This window comes from Erpetoichthys calabaricus, chromosome 6, assembly GCF_900747795.2.
Source record: "Erpetoichthys calabaricus chromosome 6, fErpCal1.3, whole genome shotgun sequence".
Classification (NCBI taxonomy): Eukaryota; Metazoa; Chordata; class Cladistia; order Polypteriformes; family Polypteridae; genus Erpetoichthys; species Erpetoichthys calabaricus.
In genome coordinates this window covers 54,192,685-54,215,215 of record NC_041399.2, presented here as the reverse complement: position 1 = coordinate 54,215,215, position 22,531 = coordinate 54,192,685, and the positions used below count along the sequence as shown (strand labels likewise).

Genomic DNA, 22,531 nt, shown 5'->3' with positions numbered 1-22,531 from the left:
GCTGGATAGTGATGTGGGGGTACAGCTTTCTGGCTTTCTGAACATTTGATATCATCTAAGATTTTGGAGTGTTTAAGGTTTATCATCTCATTTATGTATGGTGCCTACTGTTGAGGTATTTCTATTACACTGTCTTTTACCATGTGGTGCTGTGCTGTCACCCGCTGCACTCGGGTCCCAATCCAGGTGGTTTGTTGTGTGGTGGGTGCAGCAATACGCTATCAGTACATGCTCCCAACCTGTCTGTTTCTCTTTCTCTCTTTTACCTAAAGCTTTTATCTTATCCAGGGGCTGTTTTAGTGAAGATGTATTATCCTTTTTTCCCCCATCACATTCTGTTTTTTGACCTTCTCCTTATGACATCCAATTTCTTGCTTTTCTTTCCCTACCACATGGTCTGTTTCTACTTCTTTTTCTGGCAACTCCATCTCTAATACCCCCCTTAGCTCACTGTTTCCTTTTGCCTTTCTGTATGTCCAGCCCACTGGAGTCTTCTCTCTGTTATTTTTCACTGCTTGCAGCTTTAAGCTTCACCTAATGTTCCTATGTTCTACACCTTCCATTCTTTTCACCCTGCACATCCACTGCAGAATTTTCATCTCCTGAATGTATACATTTTCAGTATCCATTCTAGCTTTTGCTGTTTGTGCAATTATATGATATTGTTGGTATCTCAACTGTCTTATGTGATTTCCTTTTATTGTGGCATCTGTTCTTTTGCCACAGAGTATTCTAAGCTTTCAGTTTTGCTCTAATTCTCTGGATAATTTCTACTTTTTTCCCTCCATCACTTTGAATCATTGATCTTAGGTGTCAAAAGGAATCCACATTTTCCATTTGTCTTCTCCCAGTTGCACTTTACCATTCTTACCCTGTCTGCTATAATTGAAGAACGTACAGTATGTTGAGCTACTTATCTTCATCTTATGTCCCTCTAGAGCATCTCTCCACTTCTCTAATTCCATTTCCATTTACTCCCTTGTACCTTCACATAACTCAAGCTCTTTCTCCATTTCCTTGCTGATCTCTTTTAATATTAACATAAACAATAACGGGCTCAAAGCCAAACCCTAATCTAATCCCCATGTCACTTCTCCTATTCCTTCTCCACACATGACTGCCTTACTTGCTTCATCACACGTACTTGAGTTTTTTGTTCTGCTCAGGTATTCTTTTCATTCTTTGGCTTTACTTTTCTCTTGGCACACTACCATGGGCTTCAAGAAACATTGCTAGAATTTTTCTACCTTCTCTGTATTTCTCCATTACGGTAAGCAATACAACAGTTCCTTTTCCCAGTTTGAAACAAAACTGATTTTGCACTGTTTGTCTTGATCATTTTTCGCTTACCATACATCTTTAAAGATATTTTAATTAGAGTGACATTTTTATTACATTCCATTGATTAAAGCCCTCTAGAAGGCAAAGAATTTTCTTAGTTTCTTTCATCATCTCATTTGATTAAAATTAACTTGATTTTTAAAGTTAGCCATTAGATTCTTGTACAGAACAGAAGAAACCAGCTTTATTATGAAATCCATTTTGCAATCCACTGACAACACGGTTGGTCTGAAACAAGCAAAAAAGGAGTTTTAAAAGTCAGAACAGGAAATTACTGGTCATATAAGTATTCTTTTTGTAAGCCAGTCACTTAAAGTTAGTTAATCATTGAAGTGATCAGTCACGTCATGTCACTTTAACCAACCAGATGTCTCTAAGGTCTGCTAAGTGACCCCTTGAGAAGTATTTTTCGCAGAAATTGCAAGGAAGACAGGTTTTGTTTAGCAGAAGTAATAATTATCCAAGAATCCCCCTGTGGTGAGCGAAATAAAATGTACAAATAACCAACAGTTCTCAACATGAAATCAACAGAAAATATGCCAATTATGAAATGAATGGCCAATTTCACATTTTGAAGAAAAATCAGTGATTCAAAGTAATATAAAATAAAGCTAAATCCTACAATTTTCCATAGCCACTTAAAACATGAAAGGTTTGCTTTGCTAGATATTATTTTTGAAAAATGAGTTTCTGTCATTAAAGTACATTTTGGTTTCATGTGATTTCTCTTTCTCAGCATTTATTAGACTTCTTAATGGCTTCGGCATCTCGCTGAATGACTGGTTTGAACCTGCTCTTACAGTATATCATTCCCAAACCGGACCTTTAATCGAAATGCTATATTCTTGAGATCTATAGACATCACCTTAAACTTACTACTAATAAAAGCCTCATCCCCCATGTGTCTAGTGGGGCACATATCACATGTAGATTCTTCTTAATAGAGGAAGCTAATTCACATATCCCTCCTAATGTCAAGCTATTTTTGTATCCAGAAAAAATAACGTTAAAACCTAGTATTTGGCAGATGTTTTACTTAATTATTCATCACTGGTTATCTCAGACCATTGTCAACAGTCAAAATAATATAAACACTAACATTTAATATAGCAGTAATGTTTACATTTAAATAAAAAAAAATAATAAAATATGTCATCTAAAAGTCCTGGTGGCAACAGTGATAATTGATGTAAAAAATGTACAGGATCTTTGTTCGAGTGACTCTAACTGCACTCATTAAAGTAGTAAATGACTTGCAGGTAAATCCAGACAGAGGCCGTTTATCTGTTCTCATCCTCTTAGATCTGAGTGCCGCATTTGATACCATTGATCACAATATTCTTAGAAATCGCCTTAGTCATGCGTGGACCCATTGATTTTTTTTTTCCTCCAGCCGTCTGTCCTCCCTGGCCATCGGACCTTACTTTTATTCTATGTTAATGTAAAGTCTGTCTTAGAACTGTATATATACACTGCTCTGTCAATAACCTTTTTTATTATTATAACTTCAATCCAAGGTAAATAGTTATTTTTTTAGGTGGTGTGTGTGTGTGTGTGTGTGTGTGTGCTTGTATGTGTATGTAAGTGTGTGTGTGCATAATTATAATATATATACAATATCTATCTATCTATCTATCTATCTATCTATCTATCTATCTATCTATCTATCTATCTATCTATCTATCTATCTATCTATGTGCATGTATATAAATAGGACACAGGCAGGGTTACTGATGGGAAGTCCCTCAGTTGCTAGGCCACATAGCCATGCATATACAGTCATATGAAAAAGTTTGGGAACCCCTCTCAGCCTGCATAATAATTTACTTTCAACTAAAAAGATAGCAGTGGTATGTTTTTCATTTCCTAGTATCATTTGAGTACTGGGGTGTTTTCCGAACAAAGTGAAGCAGTATTTAGTTGTATGAAATTAAATCAAATATTAAATCAAATACAAGTACCCTTGTAATTTTGCTGATCTGAATGCATGTAACTACTCAATACTGATTACTTGCAACACCAAATTGGTTGGATTAGCTCGTTAAGCCTTGAACTTCATAGACAGGTGTGTCCAATCATGAGAAAAGGTATTTAAGGTGGTCAATTGCAAGTTGAGCTTCCCTTTGACTCTCCTCTGAAGAGTGACAGCATGGGATCCTCAAAGCAACTCTCAAAAGATCTGAAAACAAAGATTGTTCAGTATCCTGGTTTAGGGGAAGGCTACAAAAAGCTCTCTCAGAGGTTTAAACTGTCAGTTTCAACTGTAAGGAATGTAATCAGGAAATGGAAGGCCACAGGCACAGTTGCTGTTAAACCCAGGTCTGGTAGGCCAAGTAAAATACCGGAGCAGCATATGCGCAGGATTGTGAGAATGGTTACAGACAACCCACAGATCATCTCCAAAGACCTGCAAGAACATCTTGCTGCAGATGGTGTATCTGTACATCGTTCTACAATTCATCGCAATTTGCACAAAGAACATCTGTATGGCAGGGTGATGAGAAAGAAGCTCTTTCTGCACTCACGCCACAAACAGTCGCTTGTTGTATGCAAATGCTCATTTTGACAAGCCAGATTAATTTTGGAACAAAGTGCTTTGGACTGATGAGACAACAATTTAGTTATTTGGTCATAACAAAAAGCGCTTTGCATGGTGGAAGAAGAACACTGCATTCCAAGAAAAACACCTCCTACCTACTGTCAAATTTGGTGGAGGTGGCATCATGCTGTGTGGGTAGTTCAGGGACTTGGGCCGTTGTTAAAGTCGCGGGTCGGATGAATTCAACCCAAGCTGAAGTTACGCAGGGGTTGGATATTCCAACAACACAATGACCCAAAACACAGTTTGAAATCTACAAAGGCATTCATGCAGAGGGAGAAGTACAATGTTCTGGAATGGCCGTCACAGTCCCCTGACTTGAATATCATCGAAAATCTATGGGATGATTTGAAGCAGGCTGTCCATGCTCGCCAGCCATCAAATTTAACTGAACTGGAGAGATATTGTATGGAAGAATGGTCAAAAATACCTCCATCCAGAATCCAGACACTCATCAAAGGCTATAGGAGGCATCTAGAGTCTGTTATATTTGCAAAAGGAGGCTCAACTAAGTATTGATGTAATATCTCTGTTGGGGTGCCCAAATTTATGCACCTGCCTAATTTTGTTATGATGCATATTTCATATTTTCTGTTAATCCAATAAATTTAATGTCACTGCTAAAATACTACTGTTTCCATAAGGGATGTCATATATTAAAAGCTCAGCCAATGATAAACAAAAATCCAAACAATTAAGAGTTCCCAAACTTTTTCGTATGACTGTATTACATATAAATACTGAGACAAGGCGTAAAGAAGTTAAAAAAAAATTTGTTTAACGATTTCATTAACAGAAATCAAATGCATGCTAACATGAAACGTTAACACCTCCTGTGATAATTAGATGTAGTGTATAGTGGAGCAAGTGTTTCAGATGTTTATTTTATCTCCATTGTTACAGAAAGTGAATGTTGATTACAGTGAGCCCAGGTTGACAAACTGAGTTTTATGTTTTATTATGGTCTCTATATGTTGGGTACATATTTATAATTACACTAAATTTTCTACTATACTCACATAATTTAGTATCACATAGTTTTGTAATGTTTTTAGGATTATTGAATTTGATTAAGCTTAAAATAAAGTTATACCAAGTAAAACACAATTCAATGAAAAATACAATCAGTTCCTCAGTCCACAAAATTTGCATTAAATAAATACCAGCAGTTAACACTCCAAAATTTTATATTTAAACTATGTGAATAAAAAGCTCATTTTGAGAAAGTAAAAGCATTAAATGAAAAACAGACCAGAGACAGGCCTGCACAGCTTACAGTATTTTAGAACTGGAGTAATAAATTCTTGCTAAATTCAGCTGAAGCTTTACATTTTACTTAATAAGAGAAAATGTTATCTTTTCTAATTTAAAAACAGCTTAAAGACCTCTGTCCCTCTGAGTTGTAGAGGGTTTGTTAGTTATCTAGCTGAGCAAGATAAATTGACATGTGAGCAGTGTAGCAGATGTGTAGTGGCTCTGGGTTTTTTGTTCATGGAAGTTATTATTTTTGTTATTTTACCATTTTCAGGTTGTAATAATTTTTTACCATTGTATTTATATATTCATCATACCGCCAATTTGTTTGGCGCCACCATTTTGTGGTTCGACAGCCTTGTTGTTGCATTACGTTGCTATGTTAATATGTTGATATGCTGGCATGGTACTGCTGGTGTCCAAAATTTTGGATTACCGTTAAAACCTAGCTGGATACCCAGGTTATGTTCTTGATAGATTGACTTTGCTGTTATTTTTGGTTAATATCTTTAGCTTTGGTGCTTTGATATTTTTGCATTTTTCTGTCTTTGGCTTCTGTCCTATTTTTTGGCTGCTGTTTTCCTTTTGTGTCTCCTGATTCTTTACCCTATTGTTGCAGAATCTTTTCCTATCCGGTGTTACTCTAAAAAATTATTTTAAAGAATTAGGAGTAATTGTAAGTACAACACTATCTGACAAATGAGCAGATAGTTTTTTACCAGTCTAATTGTGGAACTGTCCCAAAACATATGTCCTGGTAAGGCTGGTGCCTGATGACATCCTTCATAGTTAGGATTTCGTAAAAGGTTGGGCCTAAATTAGTCACGAGTAGGCATAAACTTCATTTTATAACTGTTAAATGTACATACAAATGGTGAAGATGAACTGACTGCCTACCTTTTGATTTACGTAAGACATGCAAGCCATCTCAAGGCACATATGTTCAAATAATGATATCCTTTTTTCTAGCCACATACCTGTTGTATCAAGGCTGCACACCTTACTGGCTGTAACAGAACTTGGAAACTTTAATGCTGATTGAGTTTGTGGATCATGAATATCACAGTAGTAATGCTGGCAGCAAACCTATTGCTAAAGTAAACTCTTCTAGAAATGAGGTCTTCAGTTGTCATTGGGGAATCACCGAAATTCAGTGCTGACATCAGACTTTGTTACGTTTTTCACTTCTGTTTGTTTCCTTTCGCTAATAAATCCTAGAAGGGTTGTTTTACATCATTCACATTTCCCACTGCCAAAACCAACCCCAAACAGTAATTTCAGTTTAGCTGCTTCTTAAAGTCACAAGTTTTGATTGCCTGTGATTGGTAACAGTTAAAGTCAGTCTTGTTTTCTAAACCTTTTTTCTTAGATGTACGCTGTATAATTGCTATCCATATACTGTACGTGCTTGCCAAATATTTCTTAAGAGTTAAATGAGATTTTGTAGTGATATAGTTAAAAAATCTATCTATCTATCTATCTATCTATCTATCTATCTATCTATCTATCTATCTATCTATCTATCTATCTATCTATCTATCTATCTATCTATCTATCTATCTATCTATCTATCTATCTGTCTGTCTCTGTTGATTTTGCAATGCTATTTAAGCTGATAATCAACTGATATTTTAATCAAGAGAGATGTATATTAAAATGTATATATCCAGAATAGGCTAATTTTCATTTGAAGAAAGAAAAAAAATAATAAAAAGCTAAGCTAAAAAACAGAATGGGCCAATGTGAAAATTGGGTAGGCATAGGCCCACCCAAACATAATACTGGTGGCATGTCTGGTGCTATTTTGAACTGAAACACACCATGCTTTGCACAAATTGAAGAAAAATGTATTATGTGAATGTCTGGCTTAATTCTGTGTTATAAGACATAGCAAAACACTGGTACATTTGCTTTTAATTCTTTTGGCGTTGAACCGAACAGTGATAGAAGAAGCTGAAGTGAAATGCTTGGGCCCAGTTCTCTATATGCTAGCTAGTCAATCAACATCCTTTTCTCCTCTGTGGCCAAGAGTCTCGTTCTTCAAAATTGAGTGAGGAGTCTGACAGCCTGGAATTACTTTACTGCTCTGTATTCTTTGGGGATGCTGTGTGGATGCCCATTGTATTCCTTCCTGGAAAATTGTTTCATCCATGGCCTAGTGGGAGAACACTCAGAACATGCTGAAGGAATTATATATTTCACCAGTGCTAGGAGTATCCTGAAGTTCCTCAAGATGAGTTGGAGACTGCTGCAATAGAAATATGTCTAGTCTGTCCTGCTCAGCCTGCTACCGCCTTGATTCTCAAAAGTACAAAACAGTATAGAAGGTGACATATGACGAATTTGCATAAGGTCTGAGTTTTCCATATTCATTATGTTTTTTTTCTTTCCCTTAAACAGAAATCAAGTTATCAGAGTAACTCCAAACAAATTAAATGATACTGAAACCCTGAAGAACCTCTTTGACAAGTTTCAGGTATTGTATGTTCTTGTAATTATTATATGGAAGAAAAAATATTAAAAATGTCTTTTCAGTGCATGTGTAAGGCTAATATATTCACCTGCAAATAAAACTTATTAGCAGTTTAGTTGTAACAAAACAGCTAGGTGCAGATTTTTTTGATCATACCTTTGTAATAAATCACTGTTTTTGTTTAAATTAAAACATTTGCTGAAGACAATTTAGGAGGCAGCACAGTGGCATAAATAGTTGGCACTACTGCCTTACGGCTCCAGTAACCTGGGTTCAAATCCCAGCTTGTGGATTTTTGCACATTCTACCAGTGACTATGTGGATTTTATTTTTACAGGTACATCTCAAAGTTGATTGGTAAATTGATGGAGTGTCTGTGTCTGATGCTTCAGGCCACACAACACTACTATTGGGTTAAGCAAGTCTGAATGTGTCATAAATGAAAATGACGTTTTTTTTTGTTTTTTTTTACTTATGTAGCTCTCATCACTTGAGTTGTAACAACACAATAACTGATGTTATATGATTTTTATGATAAGAAATTGCAAGCTTTCCATTTTGATAAAAATGGGGAATAAAATTAGATTTCATTAAGGTATTTACAAAAATGACAATAGCTATTAGCTATAAACTGAAATGAGCCAAACTATGTTATATAATACTTCTATTCTTTTAAAAGAAACTAACAAAGAATAACCTACATGCATTTTCTGAACCCACATTTTCATTAAAGCTCCATTAAAAAGGCTGAGCAGCTCTGGATTCAATGCAGCAAACAACCCAGAAAAGGACACAGGTCTATCATGATGCACACTCACTCAGACCTCAGCAAATTCAGAGTCAGCAATATACCTAACATACACATATCTGCTGCTTCAAAGTGCATGTGTGCCTTGTATTTCCTTTGGGCGATCTGCTTTGTGCCCACAAGCCATCATCTTGCTTTTTACCCACAGTGATTTATGTGTGTGACTGATTACCACTGAGTATGCTTAAATGTGCTAGAAGGCGACTGGTGTCTATCAGAGCCAATCCTTCTTTGACTATGCAGGGTGGACATCCCTGAGCCAATTTACTCCTTTTATGGAATTATTATACATTCATTTTTGTGTATTTATCTACTTTATTGTTCCTCTGACAGCACCATTTTTGTATCGTTTTTGTATATTATATCTTTGCATGGTTGCAACCATATTGTTTATAGTTGGCACTCCAATTTCTGACTTTGTGAGACGAAGATCACTTGACGTGGTGTGTCATCACAGTCTGCCTAAGTAAAGAATTGAAGAAATGAAAACAAACTGTCAGAGAAGGACTGAAGTAATTAGGCTACTGTTACGACCTTTGTAATACTTCTTTTCACTACAATTTATTGGTTTTGGGTTTTGGTATGCCATTTAGTTTATTTTGGTTATTTCAGCTCTGCCCTGCCTCCAGTCCACAATTTTGATTGCTCCACAATATTAGTTCTTATCTTCTAGCTCATACGAGCACCTGTTTGAACATTAGAACAATCAAGATGAGAACAGGCCATTCAGCCCAACAAAGCTCCTCAGTCCTATCAACTTAATTCTTCTAAATTAATATCACATCAACAGAAATGTTGCGTACGAACGTTTCCACGCTCAAATCGCGATGTATAAAACCTACACTTGGCGTAAAGCCACGCACTTTTCCACGGTACCTCATACCCTGTCATACGCAAGTTTTCTGCTCGGTTTTTCAGACTGGCGGCACCCAGCGTCAAAGCAGTGCTACTGTTCCTGTGTGGTTACCCTTTCTTAGATCCACAACCACGACGGCGGCTTTATCAAATACACTGAAATTAACCGCATATCGTTCATAAATTTAATGCATCTGATTGTAATTAACCTGTAACAATATAATGGTCCACAGAATGGTCAAACTATTCTAAATACCATAACTGCTTTAGCGTTGTTACTCTCACTGCACCTTTTTCTTCTGTCAGCTGCTCCCGTTAGGGGTTGCCACAGCGGATCATCTTTTTCCATATTACTCTCACTGCACCACTCTGAGTATTTATATCACTGTATCTGAGTGTGAATCACAGATCTACAGCGATCGGAAAGAGAATTATCGGTATACAGCACTCGCTGCCTCAGCCATTCGCTATTTGAACTACTCTCATTCGACCAACGCTCCAAAGCCTTTCCTGTTCGGACCTCGCGGTTCACAAACAGTTTCATCCCAAGAACTCTAAACGCACTTAATCAGTCCATCGACTGCTCTTTGTAGAACTCTTTGTACTTGCAAGTTACCGTGAGTTAATTGTACTTATGAAACAGTTATAATATTGCACAACCTGAGCCACTTTATAAAGCGCGTATTTACATATGATGACGATATCATTTTTAAGATGAAATGCAGCAAAATATGTTTATTATATTATACAGATAAAACTTTAACTACACCGTGCCGCAGCGAGCTTGAGCTTCGTTCATGGATTGTTCCTGCCTCGTGCTGTATTCATACTGTGGCTGGCGCGACACTGGAAGAATAGATGGATAGAATAATTAAATATTACAAAGATATTTCAATGTTTCTTAAAAGTTTTGAAGAATCAGCGTTCTAAGCTTACAGATGGCTTAATGTCTATTACAGAGCTGATTGTGTGGCGATTGGGTATTTGGAGAAAGAAAAGTAAGGACAGGAATTGGGGGTTAGTACATTTGAAAAAGACAGTACTGCTGCAGTAAAGTATTTCATTGAAGGTCGCGCATGACGCAGCAAGCATCTTGCTGTAAGACATGAACAATCACTGCGCCAACGTGTTCCCATGTTTAATAACATGCTTTAACTCATATCATCATGAAAATGATATCACATATACTTCTCAGTATTTTAATTATTCAGAGAGCTGTAATACTGTATTATGAACGTAATGGATTCTGTGTTCTGTCGGAGGAAGAGCACGTAGTGATTCAGGCACATAGAGCACATATAAGATCAAATACACAACAAAGCATTTAACGTGCTACCTTAGTTACAAAGGGATTTGAGAAACTAGTAAATTAAACGATTTTAAGTTGATGTTTATGATGTTCTACTTTAATGACAAAATAAACTACGTGATTAAAGTGGAAATTTCGAGATTAAAGTTGACATTTCGTGCTTTTTTCACATTGTGTGCCTTTTTTTTCACTGTACCCTAATAAGCTTTCATATGACACTCAGACGGTGGGCTACGAGTCACCTTTTCACACCGACTTTGATATGTGACAACTTCTTTTTTATTTTGGGCACTGTGCGACTTTGTGAACTTGAGCTTTCAAGTTTCTCCGACACGCTATGTCACTCGATCAACTTCCTTTTGTTGCTAATATAACTGTTTAAACCAACAAATAGTATGTTTTTCTTTGCCTCCATTTGGTATTCGCTGAAATTCTTCTATTTTTCCTCATACTTTTGCCATTGCCTTTTCACAGAACGCTGGGCTTAAGGGCTATTTATATTGATTTGCATATTCAAAGAGGCATAATTCTGGGAGGAGTTGGGGCAGGACAGCAGGCGCATGCACGTGCATTTATTTCCACGCTGAGCGGAATTTATGTAGCGGAAGAACGCGGAAGTTGGTGAACGCACAGATTCCTGCATCTGGATTTTTCTGTGCGTACACACATTCCCGCTGTTGTGCTTACGCCATGTTATAGTGTGAGTTCTACGCATGGCGTTATACATGAGGCCCCTGCTGTCTACCACACTGCTGTTTTAACCTAAGTGCTGTTTGTACTTGTTCAGCATGGCACATCCTTGCATTGTGTACAGTATGTGAGTATGAAAATGTTGTATGGCTCAAAGATTTGTATTTCGTAGTATTTTTGTACAAGTTGATGAAACTTCTTGTAGTTGTGCAAGCGACTTAAAGATTAACTAAAGTAACCCTTGAATCAGGTTACTATTATTCTTCTCCTTTTAACATTTGGAAGCTGTTTTAACGATGTAACATTTTTCCAGTTTAGCAAAGAGTATGGCATCTAAACACTGCCTTTTATTATGCATTTAACAAGAAATCCCCTGTAGTGAAAGAAAGCTTTAAGTAGTGACTTGAAATACCTCAAATAATACTCTTCTTTCGGTTTCATAAAGCAGCTTTTAATATTTTAATATTTCTAATCATTCAGGTAAGCATTGATCACTTACATATAAATGCTTTATGAACATTCAGAAATTAATAAAGAACATTTTTAGCAATTGTTACACCTGCACATGTCATCAAAAATTTAAAGTTTCTGACTGATTGCTATGTAATTATCTTGATTTCTTTTTTCTTAATTATTCACACTGTTCTGTTTTTATTTTGGCTTTTAAATGTTCGAGAAAATATTTTGTAAAATCGTCAAGGGAGTTTTGTTGCAGAAACAGAGCTTAAATTTCAAAGACACAGCTGTGCAGCTGTAGGCTGTATGAGTGCAGGTGTGATAGGCCAGATACACACTGTTCAAATGTGATGTCAAATACTGTGTCTCTGTCTTTTATTGACTTGACCTTGGTGAGTATAAACATCATTTAAGATGCACAACACACAGTCTTGCATAGAAAATAAGCAAAGCCAAACTTATTCCCCCAGTGACATAATTAGATCTCCCATTGTCCATGTGAAAGGAAATACAAAGTAGATGTAAAAAGAGTTGGGACTCCAACCACTGATTAGTTGTTGCAGATAGGAAAAGGAAAGAAATAGAAAATATTGGTAACATCAGTATCTCTTTGTAACTGTCACGTCCAAAATTAGTGTAATTTTGTTTTGACAATATGTTAAATGGTATGGAGTTAGGAAACAACGAGTGGAGACGTTGTCCAGAGAGGAACTGTCTGAACGGTGGGAGAGAAAGTAGAAGACATCTGGTTAGTTCCTATTGTTATCCCCATTCACTTCATTGGTGTTCTCGTTAAATTGATCTCTGTAAAGTCCATAGACATCTTTGACAGCTTTCTTCATCCAGAGCTCAGAATGTTTACATGTACAACCTTGTTATCAAGACCACGGTTTATATAATTATTAATACCATGTAATTGTTTTCACCTGCGGTGGGCTGGCGCCCTGTCCAGGGTTTGTTTCCTGTCTTGCACCCTGTGTTGGCTGGGATTGGCTCCAGCAGACCCCCGTGGCCCTGTGGTTAGGATATAGCGGGTTGGATATTGGATGGATGGATGAATTGTTTTCACTAATGCCACTAGATAAAAACAATTCATAGTCGCAGGAGCTGGAGCCAATCAGTCACAAGACAGGGACCAAAATCTGCTTGGCATGCCAGTCCATTGCAGAGTCCATTTATGAACACATGGAAAGTTTACAGCTACCAATTCAACTAAAATGAGTGTCACTGGGGGATGGGGAGGAACATCCAAACAAAAAAGAAAGAACATGAAATCTCCACAAAGACAACAAACTGGTGGGATTCAAACACAGGTCACAGGATCTGGCTCAGTGTACTCTTTAACTGGCTAAATATCAGTATTTTGATATAAAATTTAAGATAGTGAAATGTTATACATACAAGTAGAATTCAGTAGGACAAATATTAGGGTAGCTGATTATGGTGGAGATTTTAAGAAGTGGATTAATATGATAGTAATATGGACTTTGGCATACCAGTTGGTGATGCAGTTAATTCAATTTAATCCAGTATTTTGAAACAGTTCTTTAGTAGTGTTTTTTTCCTCCAGTGGGATTTGTGTTTCTTTGAAGATATAATTTTAAATTTGTTATTACAGAGATGCTCCTGATGAGGGTTGCATATCAGTCAAAATGTGTTTTGGATGATTTCTCTCTTTTGATTTATATTGGACATAAGTAGAGCATTCTATTTTTGGAGGGTCTTAAATTTATATTTTTGGATATAGTACAGGGCGCGCCTGAATGATGAACTATGTTTTGTCTTAGATCTAATTTATGATGAGACTAAGCAGTTTCATATATAGTAAAATGTTAATCTCAGATAGAACTTTCTTATGTAAGTGCTGTTGTACAATTTTAAAGCTGATGGCTATCTGGATTTATGGTTACATTAATGATACAGTTTTATGCATCAGTCCATTGATTTCTCAGTCCCAGTCCTCGCACCATTAATTGCATTAGAGCACACACACAGACACAGCGACAGGTTAGGCAAAGCATTCAGTTGCCGGAGGCCCAGAACTAGGAGGGGGCTGTGGGGGCATCTGTATACATAGGTACTCATTGCAATGACAAATCTGCAGCAAGCCTGCTTAAAACATAGCATTGGCACACTACAACAGCACAATCGCAAGCTCATCTAATCTTTTGTAAAAGTGTTTGTGATGAATGTTACTTTTTTTAGTAACGGTAAATGTAATCAGAGCAGATTTCATAAATCAGGAAGAGCATTTACATGTGTGGGAGAAAAAACTGGATTGATTCTGTTTGTTTAAACAACTTGGCCATTTCTGATTCAACTTCAGTCTCTCCAGGTCCCACTGTACTCAGTGAGCGACCAAAATCAGCAGCACCAATTCAGCCACAGGGTGAGTGGAGTTACTATCTTTACATCTGTTCAAATCTTACTTGAGATGTACGAGGTGCCAGGAGAGGCTTTCAGCCCTGGCGCTAATTTCAACAGAGCACAGACTTCAGAGGTCTTTGGAACTGGAGGACATAGTGGCTGCATTTCCTGTAGCCAAATCACGCAAGCAAGCAATGATTTGGAAAGTTTCAGTAATACTTTTACAAGCCATGTTTTTGTTTTTTTTTTAATTTCAATTATTTGCACTTTTTAATTTCTTATTTAAATATAACATTGTGCAATTTGTATTTATTTTTAATTATCATGTGTACCTTATATATATTTTGCTTACTCTTTAATTTATTTAGATTGTTAAAATTTACTTTGTTCTATTGTTATCATTTTTCTTCTTTTGTATAGAAATGTTCTATTTATTGTGTTTTATTTATATTATCTGCTTTACTCTAAAGTAAAATTAAGGATTTGTTTATTTTTAATTTCTCCTGTCGATCGTAATAATTTAAACTTTGCTCAAAAATAAAAGTAATACATTTTACCATGTCGAAACTCAGGGGAGGGTGAGGTGGAGGGCCCTATGGTGATTTTTTGCCAGGGGTTTCCAGAGTCGCTCGAATCACCTCTACACACACACACGCCAACAGTCATCCTACACCAGTTAAGTGCTGCCATTTACACAAATGCAAATCTTTTGGAATGTGGGAGGAAAGCAAACCATAGCACCTGAGGAAAACCCTCATAAAAAAGGAGAATATGAAGATAACCCACAGATGGTGACCAGGCCAAGAATTCAATCTAGCATAACTAGAGTTGTGAAGGAGCAGTGCTAACTATGCTAGGACGGAGTGGTGGCTCTGAGGCTAGGGATATGCACTGGCAATCGGAAGGTTGCCGGTTCAAATCCCGTAAATGCCAAAAGGGACTCTGCTCTGTTGGGCCCTTCAGCAAGGCCCTTAACCTGCAATTGCTGAGCGCTTTGAGTAGTGAGAAAAGCGCTATATAAATGCAAAGAATTATTATTATGCTACTGTTATATCACTTCTGGTGCCATAGGCATTTAAGAAAATATTTAATGTGTCATCATTTATTTAGGAGTAGGCCATTCATTGGGATATGGTGTGCTGAATTTTAAATAGAATTGTAAAGTGTAGCTAGGCACACTTGGGAACAGCAATAGAAATATAAAAGATGCTGAAAAAATGTAACTTTCTCTCCAGCATTTGTAGGCAAAGTATAATTTATCCATGATACAGGATCATTCTTCTAAGAGAGAAGGAATAACTTTACTCCACCAAGCCAAGTGAATGAGCACATTTTCATTTATACTACATGTTTAGGGTGTTCTACAGTTTAAGATTTAAAGAAGGCACAGCAAATCTTGGATTTATGATTATGGATTCACCACATGTGACTGTTGAGATTTCATGAGCCTGGCAGTGCAATGTGGAGGCCCACACAACAAGGTGCACCAGAGTTAGGACCGTTTTTTCTTGACACAAAACTACCTTTTTAAATTAAGTGTTTGCAGACTATCTTAGTGTTTCCATCAGGCAGCTATTCTTAAACTGAAACCAAACACTGTTTTTAAAAGCACATTTTATTTGGGTACATTTTTTTTTATTCACATTAAAATAACTAACCATTCATTCTTTTTTTATACGAGTTTTATGTAAGGTGTCATAATACTCTGAGTTTATTAAAAAATAGAAGTGGCCACTTGAGAGTTAGTAGACACATTTACAAGTGGTAATAACTTAGCTTGTCATCTCCATGTCTTCTTATTTTGTGTGTTTGCTTGCTAGATTTGGTGCTCAACTTGTTTGATCTGCATAAGTGACATGAAGTGTTCCTTTCCAGTAGATGCAGCAGATCTTCTCCAGGCAGAAGCAGCAGCATTTGATCATTCTCACACAAAACTGTATAAAAAATGTTTTTTATGAATTTACTTCCAAAGTATGTTTCAAAACACTTGGCAAACAACTGCTTTTCATTTTGAGATTCATTTAAAGTTCATTCATTTACATTAAATCACAGATATCTGAGCCGGGAGATCGACAATGCAAAAGCACAGTTACAGTTTATGTGAATTGTAGCAGTAGGGGGCGCTAGTGCTCCCTTGAACCCTCAGGTACCATGCCAAGCACCAGGTAAAAATATAACTTTTCTTATTATTATTATAAATACGTGCACAAAGCACCCTCCACTCCACACTACTCATACGATACAATTCTCTAATCAATACAATAATCTCAATCCTCCTCTCCCAGACACTTAGCCACCCTTCCTCCCAGCTCAGCTCAGTGTCTGGGCTTTCCCATAGTCCTTTTATATCCCCTGACCCGGAAGTGGTTCCAGCCCAACAATCCATAAATCCTCATCATTTCCGGGTTAGATTAAAAGTCCTTTTCTTCAACCCGGAAGCATGTTGTTCCTTCCGGTCATGTGATCATGACACACTTCCGGGTTATAGGGCACGTAGCACTCTGTAAGCCTCCCTACAGCGGCTCCTGGTGGTCCCCACGGTATCCAGCAGGGCTGTTTATAAAAACTACAATGTCCATAATGCCCTGCTGGAATTTGGGGACCTTCCATGCTGCTGGGAGGGCTCCATCTGGCGGCCTGGAGGTGTGGACCGGAATATTTGGCCGGCCATCCCTCACAGAATATAATGTTGAAGGGAATTACATTTTCTTGTAAGTTTAATATTATTAATTTCAGAATTATTTTCTGGTCTAGCAAGATTTGATTTGCACCCATTTTACTGTATGCATTTGTGTGTGTGTGTGTGTGTGTGTGTGTGTGTGTATGTGTGTGTGTGTGTGTGTGTGTGTGTGTGTGTGTGCGCGCGCATTGGTATGCAGGATTCGTTCAGGTGACCCTCATAAACCACATTTACCAGTATGTGTGCGTGTGTGTGTGTGTGTGTATGTGTGTGTATCACATGCACTTCAGAAGAGGTCATCCACCTAAAACTAAACATGTTCAGGCCTGGCCAGTAGGAAATCCTTGGGTTGCTGCTGGAAGAGATGTTGGTGAGGCCAACATCCCAATGCCCTAGTTCAGTGATGGGTACACTGTGCTATAAAAATGGCGCTGTCCTTTGGATGAGACATAAAACCAAGGTCCTGACTCTCTGTGGTCATTAAAGATCTCTGGTTATCCTTCATAAAGAGCAGGGTGTATCCTGATGTCCAGGCTATACTGCCCTCCATGACCTAGTCATTCTGGCCCCTAGTCATCCCCTGTCTCTAATTGTCTGTCCCTCTCACCACTTCACCACCTTACAGCTAATATGTGGTGAGTGTACTGTTTCAAAACGGCTGCTGTCGCATCATCCAGGTGGACGCCACATATTAGTGGTGTTTGAAATGGCTCCCAACTCACAATGAAAAATGCTTTGAGGTGTGACAAAAGCAGTATATAAATGTACATAATAATCATTTTTAATAATAATAATGTATACTCTCAGTAGATATTTTATTTTTATTTTATTATATAATTTTAGTATTTATTTATTTTATTATTTCTTGTTAATGCAGACAGCCTGCTTCTGCAATGAGACAGACATATGGGTGCATATCAAAATATGTATACATACTGTACATACATCATCAAGGAGTTTGACTGTTGCTTGTCCAAACCTTGGATGGTGTGATCTAAGCGACTTTGACCATGGGTATGACCATTGGTAGCCATACATAGTGGTGGCAACATCTCAGAAAAAATGCTACCTTCCTAGAATTTTCCCTCTCCACAGTCTCTCAGTATACAGAAAATGGTACAATAATAAAAAAAAATCCAGTGAACCAAAGCACTTTAATTATGAGAGAGATCAGAGGAGAGTGGCCAGCCTCTTGAATTTAAAAGAAAGGACGCAAATACTCACATAAAAACATTTTATAACAGTGGCCACCTCGCCGTATTCTCAAAACACTCCTTTGTTCATTTCTGCCTCCTTGTCTCTCACTCAATTGCGACCCTGGCCACTCCTGGAATTGCTTTTGCAAAAGCCTCATAATCACTTTTGGAGTCAGAGACACTACTAATTTTGTTCAGAGTATCCTAGGTTATAAATTCCTCTGGTGGCCCCCAAGATCCCAGGACCACTTAGCCTTCTGTTGCCAATTAAAGATTGGGTCTCTCAAGCAGCCTGTCAGGTTCCGGTGCCATAAATGGAGCAAACATATACATTTGACTATCAGAAAATATGTAGTAGTAGTAGTAGTAATAGTAGTAGTTGTAGTAGTATTTTTACTTGTACAGAGTACAGTAAAATTCTTTCTTGCATATCCAAGAAACATAGGTGCCCTGTGCAGGTGTTACTCCTGTCTTGTGCCCTATGATTGCTGGGATAGGATCCTGCTGTTGCGTGACTGCCCTGGACAAGTGGATTAGGAAGATGGATGAATGGATGGATGGTTGATTATTCAAACAACTTACAACAAGCCTAGTAGCCCCGTGTTACCAACTTTGACAAAATTAATAAGATCATATGGTTCTCATCTGTCTGTCGTCCCTAACCTTCCTCTCCACCTTGCACGGTTAAGCACCCCTGTAACCGGTTAATCATTTAGTGTTAGTTTTTGGATTATTACCACTTCATTCCACTTCTATTCTCTTTGTTTAGTCTTCCTGTACTAGGGTGTTGTACCATGTTAGCCATTATGAATGTAGAGAAAAGCCAAGCAAAATGGCACCTTTTATTGGCTAACTAAAAAGATTACAATATGCAAGCTTTCGAGGCAACTCCGATGTAATGTAATCAAGATGTAATGTGCCTGAAGAAGGGGCCTGAGTTGCCTCGAAAGCTTGCATATTGTAATCTTTTTAGTTAGCCAATAAAAGGTGTCATGTTGCTTGACTTTTCTCTTTAGTCTTCCTGAACGTTGTTATTGTCCTCATAAATTTTATTGAGCCTCTAGCCAAGTTTCCAGTCAAACACGTGCTAGAACAGGGGTAGTCAACCTTTTTATACCTACCGCCCACTTTTGTATCTCTGTTAGTAGTAAAATTTTCTAACCGCCCACCGGTTCCACAGTAATGGTGATTTATAAAGTAGGGAAGTAACTTTACTTTATAAAATTTATAAAGCAGAGTTACAGCAAGTTAAAGCATATTATAATAATTACTTACCAAGTACATTATGTTGGATTTTGACTAAGTTTGGCAGAATAAATCTTTATAAAACAACTTACTATAGTTAAATCTATCTATTTATTTATACTTTGCATACATAGAAATTACATTAGTTAATTGAATTATTAGTGGGATCCCTGAGGCTGATGCTGGGAAACTAAATATTGAATATCCGGTTCAATTTTTGTGAGGAACAAACGAAGGTCTCCCCTTTCAGAAATATTCAGTTTCTTTCTTTGGTCATAATATGATTAACAGCACTAAATCCTGATTCCACAAGATATGAGGTAGGGAAAGGTATCAATAAACTGAATACCATCCATCCAGTTTCCAACCCGCTGAATCCGAACACAGGGTCACGGGGGTCTGCTGGAGCCAATCCCAGCCAACACAGGGCACAAGGCAGGAACCAATCCCAGGCAGGGTGCCAACCCACCGCAGGACACACACAAACACAACCACACACCAAGCACACACTAGGGACAATTTAGAATCGCCAATCCACCTAACCTGCATGTCTTTGGACTGCGGGAGGAAACCGGAGCGCCCAGAGGATAAACTGAATACCATTTTCCACATATTTGGATATAAGACCGGCATTATTTTATTTTGCCATAGGTTTTCATATCCACCACTATCGAATTTATGTTCACTTTCTTCATCATGTCTAATTTCTAACAGTTCTTCTTGGCAAGTTGTATCAGCCTCTTCAATATTTGCGGTAAAAAGAATTTTTCATCCAGTCATATACCTTCAATTTCAAAATATCTTCAAATCGTTTTTCCATGTCCAATTTAAGTTTGTTGAGGTGGCTACTGAATCTGTCAATATCCTCTGGAGTTACATCATCTTTTATAGATGATAATTGAGGAAACTGATGAAATTCTCTCTTCAATAGATTATGACGAAGTAGTTCAAGTTTGTCAATAAATAATAGCACAATACTTTGGCAACCTATAAGAGTTTTATTAGCTCCTTGAAGCTGCAAATTGACATCGTTAAATCTCTTGAAAATATCTGCCAAGTAAAAGGCATCATTCTTTACTGTTTTTAACTGTTGACACAGATTGGTCTCATTATTACTTTCAAAAAATTGTATGACAGTATCATATAATGCTACAAATCTAGCCAAAGATGTACCCTTTGACAGCCACCAAACTTCTGTGTGCAAAAGTAACTTAATAAAATCTTCATTATTGTCCTGGTAAAGCTGCCAAAACATTCTATCATTCTTTGCATTGGATTTGATCTTGTTTACGGCTCGAATTATTATAGTTAATGATGAATGGAGACTTGTACTTAGATGTTTTTCTACAAGATGTTGTCTGTGCACCACACAATGAATACATAAAACATATGGCACTTCCTGCTTCAAATAAGCAACAAATCCACGATAGTGACCTACCATTGATGGTGCTCCATCAGTAGCGCATACAACAATATTATTCAAAGGAATATTATTTTTTGTAAAGTATGTTCTCACAGAATTAAATATAGACAATCCTTTTGTATCAGTGATGAGATTTATTGCGAATAGCATTTCTTCTCGTAATATATTGTTTTCATCAAAATAGCGTACATATGCCATCAATAAAGCATCATTATCTGCAATGGTAGACTCGTCCAATTGCATGGAAAATGAAGAGTTTTGGAGAATACTTATAAGTTTGTTTTCAACATTAACTGCCATTTCATTAATTCGTCGCTTTACTGTGCTATTGCTTAGGGGCAACGTTTTTAAAATTTGAGGTATATCCTGATGCATTACTGTTGAGATAAATTCTTTTATAGAGGGCATTATTACAGTTTCTCCAATATTATAGCTTTTACCACTTTTTGCAATTAATTGTGAAATGCGATAAGTGGCAATTAATCCATCTTCGTTCGTTGTATGTTGTTTCTTAAATGATGCAATGATAGTTGAACGATTTTGTAATTTTTTATATATTTCCTGAAAATATTCAATGGGCTTGTCCTTGTCATTTGGATGCTTTGTAGAAAGATGTTCTCGCAATCGACTTGGCTTCATTGCCTCATTGGATAATGTTTTATGGCACAATAAACACATTGGATGTTGTTTATTTGCAACAGATTCTATGAAACCCATCTTCAGATACTCTGGTGAATAGCTGCGTGCGTATTTCTTTTTTTGAGACATGGGCTCACGATATTTCAGAATATTTTGTTTGAAGCTGTAAGCACGTACTTGCTCTCAGAAATCTAACTACGTACTGACTTTAGTTTCGATTACGTAACGATTTAGCTTCACTTACGTAAACAAAACTTATGCGCTTGAAGTCTGTTGTGTGGTCGCGACTTTTAGAAGGCTGCGCGCTTTTCCGATCCAGTATGCGAGACGTCCTTCTCGTTTCCTGGCGTTGGTCAGGCAGGGTCAGGCGTTCTGGTCGCTGGACAGCACAGCGTACGCTGGACGTGGATGGTCAGTCAAGGCGCTGGCTATTACGATCCCGTGAGGTTTTCGTCAGACCGTAATGTTGAAAAATATGTGGATCCAACAACAGCCGTTGGGAGTCAGGATCGGGATGTAGTAATCGTAGCTCCTCATACGTTGAAATGATGAATGTGTTGACAGAGTAACAAATGCTGGATACCTCTAAGTTGAGGATTGCCGGACGTTACAAGTGTCGTGGTTGAGCGAGAGTTTGTAGAGACGAGACTAAGTTGTGCGTTTTATAAAATTTTATGTAGCGGGTGTTGGCCAATGGCATCACTTCTTTGCGATTGGGGTGAAGTAGCGAGACATCGGCTAATTTTGGCAGTCTAAGGGGGGGTTCCTAGAATGTCACCCTATTACCCTAAAATCCGGGAATCGAGACGAAAATATGAGTTAATTGGTGTCTCCATTGTCCGGCAGTTTCTGTCATAGAAAGAAGCGTCGAACCATGGAGTTCTTTGTCTACGGGGTAATAAAACAACGAACTGCTAGTTTTTGGGCAACAATAGTATGTAATCGCAGCGCCGTTTGGTTGCTCCGCTACCGCCCACCATGAAAGCTGGAACGCCCACTAGTGGGCGGTAGGGACCAGGTTGACTACCACTGTGCTAGAATAAATTTAAGAATATTTGAAATCTCCTGCCCTATGTGTACCTTTAGTGCCTTTCCTCTGTATCTTTGTATGTCTGAACTACTCTTGACTGTCGTTTCCGTTGTTGAACAGATTTCCTGTAAAGTCTCCTTCTCAAATTCTGTCATTTCGGAGCACC

General features: G+C 37.6%; 1 protein-coding gene across 1 annotated transcript in view; it reads left to right on the top strand.

The window, feature by feature from the left end:
* cpa6 (carboxypeptidase A6) overlaps nucleotides 1–22,531 on the top strand; it is a 132,426-nt gene that overhangs the window by 50,306 nt on the left and 59,589 nt on the right. The window contains exon 2 of the mRNA XM_051929173.1: nucleotides 7,595–7,670. Coding sequence (XP_051785133.1) covers nucleotides 7,595–7,670 — 76 coding nt within the window. The remainder of the gene's footprint in view (nucleotides 1–7,594; nucleotides 7,671–22,531) is intronic.